Source organism: Rhinatrema bivittatum, chromosome 1, assembly GCF_901001135.1.
Source record: "Rhinatrema bivittatum chromosome 1, aRhiBiv1.1, whole genome shotgun sequence".
NCBI classification, from domain to species: domain Eukaryota; kingdom Metazoa; phylum Chordata; class Amphibia; order Gymnophiona; family Rhinatrematidae; genus Rhinatrema; species Rhinatrema bivittatum.
The window spans coordinates 512,516,011-512,528,615 of NC_042615.1; the positions used below are offsets into that span (position 1 = coordinate 512,516,011).

At 52.8% G+C, this 12,605-nt stretch overlaps 1 protein-coding gene across 4 annotated transcripts in view; it reads left to right on the forward strand.

Annotated features, from left to right (window-relative positions):
• Positions 1-12,605, forward strand: part of ARAF (A-Raf proto-oncogene, serine/threonine kinase) — a 104,497-nt gene that overhangs the window by 65,939 nt on the left and 25,953 nt on the right. For all 4 annotated transcript variants that reach the window (XM_029611747.1, XM_029611767.1, XM_029611756.1 and 1 more), the window contains one exon: positions 5,330-5,465. In XM_029611747.1, coding sequence (XP_029467607.1) covers positions 5,330-5,465 — 136 coding nt within the window. The remainder of the gene's footprint in view (positions 1-5,329; positions 5,466-12,605) is intronic.

Genomic DNA, 12,605 nt, shown 5'->3' on the forward strand with positions numbered 1-12,605 from the left:
TGTGAAATGGGGTTGTGCACATACTTTTGCAAGCACAACTCCCTGATTTTCAAAGTTCTACTTAAGCTCATAAAGCAAGGTTTCCTGTGCATAAATTGCATTGAAAATCGAACCCAAAATGCCCAATTAATGAGTGAATTTCTGTAACATAACTCCTGTACGGAGGATACTTTACTGTCAGAAATTTAGAGGTCCATATTCAAAACAATTTGTCCGACTAATTCCCAAACTTAGGCCTGGATTCACTAAGCCACAATATTTTATCATGGGAGGGACCCAGTATCATAGGGATGGGGCAGTCCTGTGATATTGTGTCCCTCCCCACCAAAATATCACAGCAGTATCACCGTGTTGTTTTGCCTTGTGGTAAAATTCCCAGAGATAAAACAACACAGCAGAGGCCTCTACAAAGTGTGATGGTGGCCCTCAATGCACAAGGCCGCCATTTCCTTAAAAGGGACATGCGGCCCAACATGGCTTCCCCCTAAAAGATTAGAAAAAGTCACCAGGAGTTCTTCTTAGACCCCCACCCCACCCTGGAGTTGCCAGTCAAACTGGCTCCGCCAAACAAAAGTGTAAAGATAGAAGAAATGTGCCACATGACAATAAACCCTTCCCTCCATGGGCCACACACCTCTAGATTTAATCACACCCCCGTCCCATTTAGTAACCCCCCGCCCCCCATTCCCTTTTTCCATATAGAAACTAGGCTAGTAGGGCCCCACCCCCATCCCCAATAGTGCAAAAAAATTAATTAGTGGGCTAGTAACCCCCTAACCCCATTACCTTGAAAACTTCATGGGTGTTCAGGTGGAGGGCTCAGGGGGCCCCCTAGCCAAAGGCCCAGTCAGTGCCATTTTCCAAAATGGCATCAACCAGACTTTGCCCCTGTCCTGTTACCTGCGTTAGGTCTCAGTGCTCCCTTGGTAAAATAAAGTGTAGATAATTCTCCTAGGACAAGACGGATGATAGTCCTCACACATGGGTGACATCATCAGATGGAGCCCGGCACAGAAAATGTATGTCAGAGTTTCTAGAACTTTGTCTGGCACACTGAACATACCCAGCATGCCACTATCCATGTATCCACGCAGGGTCCCTCTCCAGTCTCTTATTTTCTGCGGAGCTGTCGTCTCGCGGTTGTGGAACTCGTGCTCTTTTTCAGTATGGAAAGCTTTTCCCGGTTGATTTGTCATTTTTCCTGCACCAGGTCCCTCTCCCTTCCCCTGGCTTAGTTATTTGGGTGGTGCGGTAAGATTTTCTCCTTCGGTGCGGTCGATTCCTGGTGGTGTTTCCCTCGGTACCCACTGGACCACTTGCCAGGCTTTTTTGTGATGAAATCATCGGGTTTTCGTTGGTGCCCTCAGACCATGTCCCTCATGGATCCGCACGATGTGTATATCCTCTGCTTGGGGGCATTGCATGATGTTAGAGGGTGTCGGTTTTATGACCAGATGACCCCCAAAGGCCGGCACGCCTGCCTGGATAAAATGGAGACACTCTTTGGTTCAAAGAAGTCGGAACCCTCGATTCCAGGGTCGGGGGCATCAACTTCAAGAAGCCAAGGGGAACCGATGGACATTGAACCTTCGCTGTCCACCCCTTTACCGGAGCCCTCGATGGAGAGAGGTGCCGGGGATCGGCTGTCATCAGTGTCTTCACGCTCCAGGACGTCGGGATCATCTCCTTCCTCCTCGGGCCGAGCACCGTGGGAAGTTCAGGAAACATCGCCACTGGGCTCGAGTCGGCTCCAGCACCTACTGTGATGCCCCCAAAGCGACTCCGCAGAGAGGAGGCACTGCCCTCTATCAAACCCAGGAGTCCCAGGCGTCCCCCACCGATACTGGTGCCAGGCACCAATCCCCCTCGGGGCTCCAAGGGAGATCTGGTGATGCCTCCCCCTCCTCCGTCCATCCTGTCTTTGGCAGATTTCCAGGAGGAATACAGGGTTCAACTGGTGGTTGTCTGAGCCTTGCAGGGCATCGAGCCGCCGGCCCCACCAGTACTTCCACCAATGCTGGAGCCTGCACCCTCGAAATTGGCACCACTGCTTGAGTACCTCGATGTCTTTCTTGGCATCCTCATTATGCAGCCACTGCCAGTGTCCAGGAGTCCTTGATACCCCAGCGGCCACCATTGCCTCCTCCATCCTGTGCGATCCCCATTGTGACGTCCTCTGAGGAAGGGTCGTCGGAGCCCGTGGCCCCATCGAGGCCCTTGGTGCCGTCGCCGGCATTGTCCGGTCCTGTCCCATCCCAGGTTTTTCGGGGGCCTCTGCTCTCAGTGCTCAAGCCAAGGGGCCTGGGTAGGGGCCCTCCACTGGTGTCTCTGGGTGATCTTAGTGACAAGGATGCCCCATATGACTCGTGGGAGGATGATACCTCCTAGTCTTCGTCTGATGACTCAGGAGATCTTCCCTCGGACTCATCTCCAATGAAGGAAACGCATCGGTCTCCGCCCAAGGACCTGACCTTTGCGGGTTTGCCCGGGCCATGACAGAAACCATTCCATTTCAGCTTCTGACAGAAGAGGATACCAGGCATAAGATGCTGGATGTTCTCCAGTTTGTAGATGCCTCGAAGGAGGTGGTTGCTGTTGCCATCCATGAGATCTTCAAGGAGTTGCTCCTTAGGATTTGAGAACATCCCATTTCTGTGCCTCCAGTGAATCGGAAGGCTGATGCTGTTTATTTAGTGCAGCATGCCTTGGCGTTTGAGAGGCATCAACTCTCTCACCAGTTGCCCCTAGTAGAGTCTGCCCTCAAAAAGGCCAAGCATTCCCGCACCCATGCTTCCATCGCCTCAAGGTCGGGCGCACAGGGCACTGGATGCACTGGGTAAGAAGGTGTTTCAAGGCGCCATGTTGATTGCCTGTATTGCTTCCTACCAGCTATACATGAAGCAATACTCTAGGAACCTCTGAAACAGGTCCAGGAATTCTCTGAGCGCTTTCCTCAACAGCAGCAAGACGCTTTGTTGGCAGTGGTCCAACAGGGCCTGGAATATGGCAAACACGAGGTTCGCTCCACCTATGATGTGTTTGAAACAGCAGCTAGAGTGGCAGCCTCATGCATTGGTGCCTGCAGGATGGCCTGGCTCCGAGCCTCTGATCTCCGGCCAGAGGCCCAGGAGAAGCACGCAGACGCCCGGCACTAACACAGCTCTTCCTACCGCTCCTTACTGTATCGGCCTGTAAGAAAGGTAGTTAAACTGAATTTGGAGGAAAAATTGACACCCAAGTAATCATGTAATTTCAGCCAAGAATAAAACTGGGACTTGGATAGGGAATTCATCAATTCTGCAAAGGGAAGCAATTTATGATCCTTTTGTATCAATGACAATAACTAAATTCCATTCCTGTTCATACTCCGGATCAGTCCAGACAAGTGGGTTTATGCATCCCTAACAGCAGATGGAGGCAGAGAACAAAGCTTTGAGGTACTGCTACATAACCAAGAGTTCCACCTGCAGTCCCTCAGTATTTCCCTGTCTCTAGCAGATGGTAGACGTGCAAATCTGCAGTTCTGACTGAAAGTGTGGAGATAGTGAAAAGAAGTTGGTGTAGCTCCCCATGGTGTTAGGTTCCTTTGTGGGAAACAAATTCATGAGATTGAATAAAAAATTGATTTTACATTCCAGCATCATGAATTCCAAATAGTTTTTTTAGATATAGTGGTCCATAAAAAAGGTTAAATATTGAGTACATCTGTAATTAGAAAACCAATGGATAGGAACATCTTATTACACGTTCACAGTTTTCATCCACGCCGTATTAAGGAGAACATCCCTTATGGGCAATTTTTGAGATATAGTGGTTATATTTTGAATATAACTAGTTAAGTAGTAAGTGTTCTGGCCACACGCAACTGGATAACTTTCAAGCCTAATCAATTATATTCAGACATAACCACTTAAATTTGAATGTTATCTGGCTAAAGGGAGCCAGATAACTTTAGATGAGTATATTCAGCAGGATTCCTCAGAATATCCTGGACAAGTTATCCAGTTAACTTTAGCCAGATAATTTGTCTGCTCACTGGCTTTCTGAATATTGGCCTCTTTATTTTTAAGTCATTGTTTGTGACATTCTTTAAAATGCTCATCTGTAATTCTCCTGAATTCTTGATACGGTTAGTTAGTGTCACAAATCACTTCACACAGATGGATCTCATTCTTCTGTTGTGGGTTCACAGGAGGAAGAGGCAGGGTCTTGTCTGGTCATAGAAGGAGTTAGGCTCTGTGTTTGGCTGCAGGGAGGATGGGGCAGGACTTGTCTTGGGAAGCATTTACTATTCTTGTTAGGTATTTACCTTGCCAAGTACAGCCTAGCTCAGCGATAATGCATGGTATGTGAAATACCGCACGTTAAACCACTCCTGGCACTATGAGCATGGTAATAAGCCAAGTAGCATGGATTAGTTTATTATTATCCTAAAATATATAAATCAAATAATGCAGCTACAATTCTTGAGCTGTGACTAATTTTCCCCAGGAGAATTGGGGCACTGATGTGCACCCCAATGTTTCTAGGGCCATGTTTAAAGGTGGCCTGTCAGTTCTCAAAGTTTTACTCCAAGTGTGCCCAAACCTTTGAGGGAGTCTCTGGAGACCTCCTGTCTTACCCCACCACTGCCACCCTTTGAAGCAGCCAAAGGAAAAAAATGGAACATGTTAAAAGTTAAAGGATCCGGTGCAAGCACTTCCCCCTTGCCCCCAAAGCACTCCCATTTCACAAACCCTCACCACAATCCCCCACCCTAGCCAACCCATCTGACCTCCACCTCAGTAGTTCTGGTGTTCCAGTGAGGATCTGAAGCATCCCCAGGGCTCCAGTCCTGGAGCAGCTATTTAAAAAAATGGCATTGGCCAACCAATAATAAGCTTTTGCCAGTGGCTGCCATTCTGAAAAGGGTTGCCCTGGGTCCAGAGCCCTAGGAGACATCTGGGCCCTCACTAAATTACCAGGGCTACTGAGGTAGGGTCCTTTAAATCATGATAGCCCCATAGCTTGGGGTTGTCGTGTGTATTTTTTGGGGGTTCTGCTAAGCCGCAGTATTTTTCCCTATGGTATTTTACTGCCAGAGAAAATATCATTGGGTTTTCTCAGCTGTGGTACTGAATATCACAGCTTAGTGAATTCTGTGGTATTTTTCGCCTCTGGTGAAAATACCACAGCTTAGTACATAGTCTCCTTAGATTGCAGAGAGAAGTGGGAAGATCTCTTTTGGGTTATAGGGGAAAGTGATGGATACAGGAGGAAGTGATGGGTTCTTTCTCATACCACAAGGTTTTTGCTTTGACTCACACTGTTGCTATCCTTCTCCCTGCAGCTCTCGCATGCAGCACCTCAGTACCAGTGCCTTCTCATTCCCCGGAGACTCTCAGCTTCTCCAGCGCCACCGCTCTACATCCACACCCAATGTCCATATCAGCACCACAGGGCCCGTGGACAGCAGCATCATTGAAGTAAGTGCAATCTGGGCTGCTTTGCAGGATATCTAGAGAATATCACTCTAAATCAGATGTGTACAGTGAAAGACTCTGTTTCAGAGGTTGTGCCTCAAATCCCTAGTTTCCTGTTCATACCCCAGATCATTCCAGACATGTGGGTTTTGCATCCATACCGGCAGAAGATAAAAACTTTTCAGGAACTGCTACATAACTGAAAGTGCCACCTGCAGTCCCTCAATATTTCTCTGTCTCCAGGAGATGGCAGAGGTGCAAACCTGCAGTCTGAAAGAAATTAAAATAAAATAAAAATGAGAAGAGACAGAAAAGAATTTAAGAGGTGCTCCCTGAGGTGTTAGGTACCTTCATGGGCCATCCCTCAGGTAGAGCCGGGCAAGCAGAGGGTTGACGATCCCTAGTCTGTCTTAACCTTCAGCATCCATAGGTACTGAGAGCCAGAGGTTCTGGCTTCCTCTTGAGGTCTTTCCCTCACTGTTGGCCAGAAACAGGGAAGTATATCTTCGTCTGGGATTTTTTTCTCAGATTCACTGTTCCTTTATGGAAAAAAACCCTCAATATAGAACATAAGAGAAAAGGTCTGGTTGGGTGGTGCGTTTCAGTGGCAGGAGCAGCAAGCACCACGGGAATAAGAATTGCCGAGTTCCAGACAGCTTGGAGGAAGTGATTTGCACCGTCAGCATGCCTCCTTTGATCGAAGCAGAAGTGCAATCGCGCCACATGCGCAGCAGTAATGGTGCTGGTCTCGGAGTACAGGAGAGCCTGTCGAGCCTGTGGTTTGAGATGAGTGTGTCTCAGCTTGACCATGCTCTGGGCTAGCTGTGCCTTGAGCGGGGAAGGCAACAAACGGAAAGAGAGTCACCCAATCAGCAGAGCCCATTGGAAAAGCTCCTGGTAGGTCTGAGGGCACAGTGGCCATTGCTAGTGCATGCAGCAGGAAGCAGGCAGATCACAGGGAGCCAAGGACTCCCTTCCTCTGCTATCTCCCTTGGTCCAGGCAGCATTGGAGAATCATGGGAACGGGGGGAGCCTGAGGAGGACATCTAGACGAGGGGCCCACTGAATTTGAAGACTTTTCAACAGATTTTGTTCTGCGCCTTCACAAGGCCTATTTCCCTGTACGTACCAGGATCAGTCCAGGACACCTGGGTTGTGACTCCGCACCAGTAGATGGAGACAGACTAAAACTTGTGGGCGGAGCCATATATAAGCCCCTGTGCCAGTCACAGCCCCTCAGTCTTACTCTGTCTCCAGTAGATGGTGCAGGTCTGGTCACAGCCCTGCCTGCCCTGATTCTGGTAGTTAGTCAGGGTTGCGGTTTTTTTTCTTTTGTGCTCAGTTCTTAGGCCTAGTTAGTGGTTTTTTGCCAAATTAGGTTGTTTTCTTTTCGTCAAAGAGTCAGATCCCGGCCGCCCTGCCTCCCAGGGGGGTTGAGAGGTTCTGAGGGGACCGCCCCCCCCTGGTCGAGGCCGCTGCTAGGGTCGAGGACCCGGCTCCACAAGTAGCAGCGTCAGGGGTGACACCGGGGAGCCCGGTTCACTCACCCCTGCAGGTACAGGGCTCCAGGAACCGGGACAGCGACAAGCGTCAGTAAAAAAAAAAAAAAAAAAAGAAGTGTTTCTGCTTTGTTTTTGTTTTCGGCCGGCCCTCCGTTTCCTTGCATCGCCGTTCCGTTTCGAGGGGAGTGCCGCTTGCAGGGGGTTTTTTTTCGCCGAATTAATTAATTAATTAATTTTTATTTCTGAGGCGCGTCTTGGTCTTCCCGCGTTCGCCGGCATGCCGCGCGGCTCCCCGTGTCGGGCCTGCGGCTTGGCGCGCGCGCGCCTGGCTTGTGAGGGTTTTTGTTTTTTCCTGCGTCCCAGGCGGGGAAGGGCCGTCCGGGGCACCTCGGGGGTCTCGCTCCCGGATCGCGCGTTCGCCGCCGCGGGTTGGACGCGACATAGGTAGGCCTCAGGACTTATTCCCGCTTAGCGCGGGAGTGGCGGCCATTTTGGCCACAGGAAGTAAAATCGCGCGGATCGCGCCGGGGGATTCGGCCTTGCCTCCCGCGCTTTCCCCGCAGCGGAACGCGGCGGGAGGGGGCTCCTCGGAGGGGCTTCGGTCCGGGGAGGTTTCTGGGGCCGATTCTTCTGGGTCAGGTTTTTTTCTCGGAGGACGTTGCGCTATGGCTGCGCAAGGTGCGTGGGTACAAACGTAGCAAGCGCAGCCGAGGGGGGGTCCCTACAGAGGGTCCCCACAAGTTTCCTCCACGGAACAGAAAAGCTATGAGAGCTGCGGAGGGCCTCCAGGAGCCCTCAAGGGGGAATCAGGCCCCTCGGGGCATGCCGCAGGAATCGAATTTGGAGGATTCCCCTGTGGAGGATGCTGATTTTCCCGAAGAGCCCCTGAGGGGGGCCGAGGAGGCGGCGGCGGATGGCTCCGCCCAGCCCAGCGTGGGAACGGGAGTACAGTCCGTGGAAGGGGATGACCCCAAGGTAGTCCGGTTCTGCAGGGAGGAACTGTCGCCCGTTCTTCCGGCCATACTCCAGGAGCTGGGGATAGAGGCCCCACCTGTGGTGGTCCGCCAAGAGGCCATTATGGATCCTGTTCTGCTGGGCCTTATGGGTCCGGCAGTTGCCTTCCCGTTTCATTTTTCTTCGGATATCTTATTCCGCGAATGGGATGGAAGGTCAGCAAGTCCATGGATAAGCTCTATCCGCTCCCAGGGGAGGCGCTGGACCTTCTCCGTCTTCCAAAGGTGGATTCAGCGGTCTCCGCGGTGACAAAGATCTACTATCCCGGTCACAGGAGCTACGGCGCTCCGGGATATCCCAGACAGGAAGTTGGAAGTGTAGCTTAAGAAGATTTTGAGGTATCCGCCCTGGGTGTGCGGGCCGCCATCTGCACTAACTTCGTTTTTGAGGTATCCGCCCTGGGTGTGCGGGCCGCCATCTGCACTAACTTTGCTATGGGAGCTAGTCGGCGCTGGGCCCATGTCCTTCAGGCGAATGCGGGCCTGTATGCGGAGGAGGCTTCTCAGGCAGATTGGAGGCGGCGATAGCATATGGGGCAGACGCCCTGCATGATCTGCTGCGTACATCCGCTAGGTCCATGGTGGCGGCGGTGGCTGCGCGTCGTCTCCTATGGCTGCGCAACTGGGCTGCGAATGCTCGTCCAAGGCTCACCTGGAGGGCTCTGCTTTTCATGGGGAAATTGCTGTTTGGCAAGGAATTGGATGAGGCTTCGGGGGCCCAGGAAATCGCGCCCTCAAAGATCCACCGGCTCTTCGTATAGGCCGTCTTCCTCTCGGAACCTTCAGTGGTAGCAGTCCTTTTGGGGGACACGAGGCTTCGCAATGAAGTTCGGATGGTCCATCCCTTGCCGCGCCTGCAGCACGTCATTCCACATGTGGGAGCGTGGTTACCTTTATTTTTCGAGGAATGGACCAAAGTGAAGTCGGACCAGTGGGTCCTCAACAGGATAAGACACAGCTACGAGTTAGATTTTGCTCGCATCCCAGCGGACAAGTTTCTGGTCTCACTCTGCAAGGACCCCAAGAAAAGGGCGGTGGTGCTGGACACCATCCGATGATTGGCAAGCTGGGGGCCATTTCCCCGTCCCTGTCGATCAGCGGGGCAGGGGCAGGTACTCCATTTCATTCGTGGTTCCCAAGAACGACGGCACGTCATGGCCAAGCCTGGATCTAACAGGGGTAAATAGATGCCTTCGTGTTCCCCACTTCCAAATGGTGACTATTCGCTCGGTGATTGCGTCGGTGCGTCCGGGCGAATTTCTGGCGTTCCCAGATCTCACAAAAGCGTACCTTCACGTGGGCATCCAGCCATCGTGCCAGCGGTTCCTAAGGTTCTGCATTCTAAGAAGGCACTACCAATTTCGAGCGCTCCCTTTTTTGGGCTCGCGACCGCTCCTCGGACATTCACGACAGTGATGGTGGTAGTGGCAGCGCAGCTCCGTCAGGAAGGTCTCCCGGTTCATCCTTACCTGGACGATTGGTTGGTCCGGGCGAAGCCAGAGGATCAGTGTCGGCGGGCGGTGGCCAGGGTCCTACAGCTCTGGCAGTCCCTGGGCTGGGTGGTCAACTACAACAAGAGTCAACTGACTCCCACTCAATCCTTGGTATATATGGGAGCCGTATTCGTCATGAAGCGGGGCTAGGTGGTCCTATCTCAAGATCGGATATGCAAGCTGCAATCTCTAGTGCGGCGTTGGTTATATCTCAGCCGCCCGCGGGTGTGTGATTACTGGACAATTCTGGGATTGATGGCTTCAACGCTCGCGTTGTTACCCTGGGCTTTCGCTCACCTGCGGTCCTTGCAGTCCTCGTTACTATCCCGCTGGAAGCTGGTTTCCGAGGATTTCTACCTACCGCTCCCACTCGCGGGCCAGGCGAGGTCCAGCCTACTCTGGTGGCTGGATCCCAGTCTTCTGTCCTGTGGAGTGTCCCTTCTGGTGCCCAGGTGGACGGTGGTGACCACGGATGCCAGTCTCTCCGGCTGGGGAGCAGTTTGCCTAGGGACATCGGTGCAGGGGCTTTGGTCAGAGTCGCAAGCCCGGTGGCCTATCAACCGTCGGGAGACCAGAGTGGTCCGTCTGACTCTTCAAGCCTTCCTACCGGTGCTATGGGAAAGGCGGTCCGAGTTCTTTCGGACAATGCGACTACAGTGGTCTACATCAATCGCCAAGTCGGGACAAGAAGTCCGCTGGTGGCGCAGGAGGCGCAGTCCTTGCTGGCCTGGTCGGAACGAAACCGCAGCAAGATCGCGGCGTCTCATATTGCCGGGGTCGACAACGTCCAGGCAGATTATCTCAGCCGTCACCGCCTGGATCCCGGAGAGTGGGAGCTGGCGGACGAAGCGTTTCTCCTCATCTGCAGGAAGTGGGGGGGGTTCCCCACATGAATCTGAGGGCCACGTGGCACAACGCGAAGGCTCCGCGATTTTACAGTCGGCGTCGAGAAAGGGGAACAGAAGGCGTCGACGCATTGGTACTCCCTGGCCGACGGATGTCCGGCTGTACGTGTTTCCCCATGGCCCATGATCGGCAAGCTTCTGCGGCGCATAGAATTGCAATCCTGGTGGCACCGGAGTGGACGCGCCGCCCGTGGTTCGCAGACCTCCTCCAGTTGTCGGGGGCGGCTCCCCTTCGTCTCCAGGGGTTCGCGGGGCTGCTTCAGCAGGGCCCTGTCTGTTTGGAGGAAGCGGATCACTTCTGTCTCGCGGCATGGCTTTTGACAGGAATCAGTTGAGGAGAAAAGGTCCCTCGGACGCGGTCATGGCTACGCTGTGGAGGTGCAGTCTACGTCCCTGGTGTATGTCCGGGTATGGATAATCTTTGAGGAATGGTGTGTTGAGTGGGGTTTGGACCCCGCTGCCGCTGCCGTTTCCGATATTCTGGCTTTTCTCCTGGCCGGGCTGGCCACAGGCTTCGCGTGCAGTTCGCTACGGGTCCAGGTGGTGGTGCTTGGTTGGTTGCGGGGAAAGATCCGGGGAGCTCCCTGACTCTTCACCCGGATATCTCCCGTTTCCTGCGGGGGGGGGGGGGGGGCTAATCGCCTCCGTCCTCCCTTGCGTTCACCTTGTCCGGCTTGGAACCTCAACTGGGTTCTTTCCGCCTTAGGCTCGGCACTGTTTGAGCCCTTGAAGCGCGCTACAGTCCAAGATCTTACTTTGTAGAACGTATTCCTGGCGGCGATGGCTTCAGCACGCCGTGTCTCGGAAGTACAGGCATGTTCATGTAGGGAGCCATTTTTTTGCGGATCTCTGCCGTAGGGGTTTCCTGACGGACTGTTCGTTCTTTCTGCCTACAGTAGTGTCGGCTTTCACTTGAATCGATCAGTGGAGCTCCCGTTTTCGCGGTCGGGGAGTCTTCGGACCCGAGATCAAAAGAGTTGCGAAAACTGGATGTGCGGAGGACCTTCGGGCCCAAAGAATGGTTCTGCGGCGTCTCGCACAGCGATCGCCCGTTGGATCACGGAGGCCAGTGGCTCAGCGTACGTAGTGCGGGGGAAATCCTCCGCACGAGGGTCTCAAGGCTCATCCGACGCGGTCTTCCACTGCGTCTTGGGCGGATTCTTCTCAGGTCTCGCCTCAACGGATTTGCAGGGTGGCTACCTGGAAGTCGTTGCATACCTTCATCATACATTATCGGTTGGAGGTTCAGGCTACTGAGGCCAGAGGGTTTAGAGAGAGGGTACTCCGAGCGGGACTCTCTGCTTCCCACCCTCGGTAACTTAGCTCTGGTACTTCCCAGGTGTCCTGGACTGATCCTGGTACGTACAGGGAAAGGAAAATTAGTTTCTTACCTGATAATTTTCGTTCCTGTAGTACCAAGGATCAGTCCAGGATCCCGCCCGCAGTGCTACGCTAACCTAACGGAGAGTCCGCTCAGGGTTCTTCAAGATTAAAGCTATCCGCTTGTTTGTTCGCTCTCCCGGTTGGGGAGTTTGGTTCCCGTAGGGGTTGGTATTGTTTCCATTTATGTAGCGTGTTGCTAGTTGGCTATGGTTGCCTTATTGCTTTCTACTTTGACATTACGTATGACTGAGGGGCTGTGACTGGCACAGGGGCTTATATATGGCTCCGCCCACAAGTTTTAGTCTGTCTCCATCTACTGGTGCGGAGTCACAACCCAGGTGTCCTGGACTGATCCTTGGTACTACAGGAACGAAAATTATCAGGTAAGAAACTAATTTTCCTTTGACCAAGAGGGGAGCAGGAGGGAAACAGCCCTGGCCTGGAAGCCACAACATCCCTTTAAGATTTATAAGGTGATCCTGTCCGGAGGGTCGGGGGTCCTGCTCTGCCACCTAGGTATTGGACATCCTTCGAGAAAGGACAAAGGTGACTTTAGGGATTCAGAAGACTTGGATGATCTGCAAAAGGATCCTGGGGATGATCTTGGGGATGGCCCCGTGAATGCCGATTGGATGCCAATCCAGATGCGAGGAAGGACTTATCTGACCTGGAGAAGGTTCCGAGCACAGATGGGGATAACCCGAGGGTAGTCCATTTATTCCTGAAGGAGGAGTTGCAGCTTCTTATTCCCCAGGTTCTGGAAGCTAAGAATCGAAGTCACCCAGGAAGAATCTTATAATGAGCGGGTGGACCCGATTCTGGAAGGATTACAGGAACCGCCAATGGC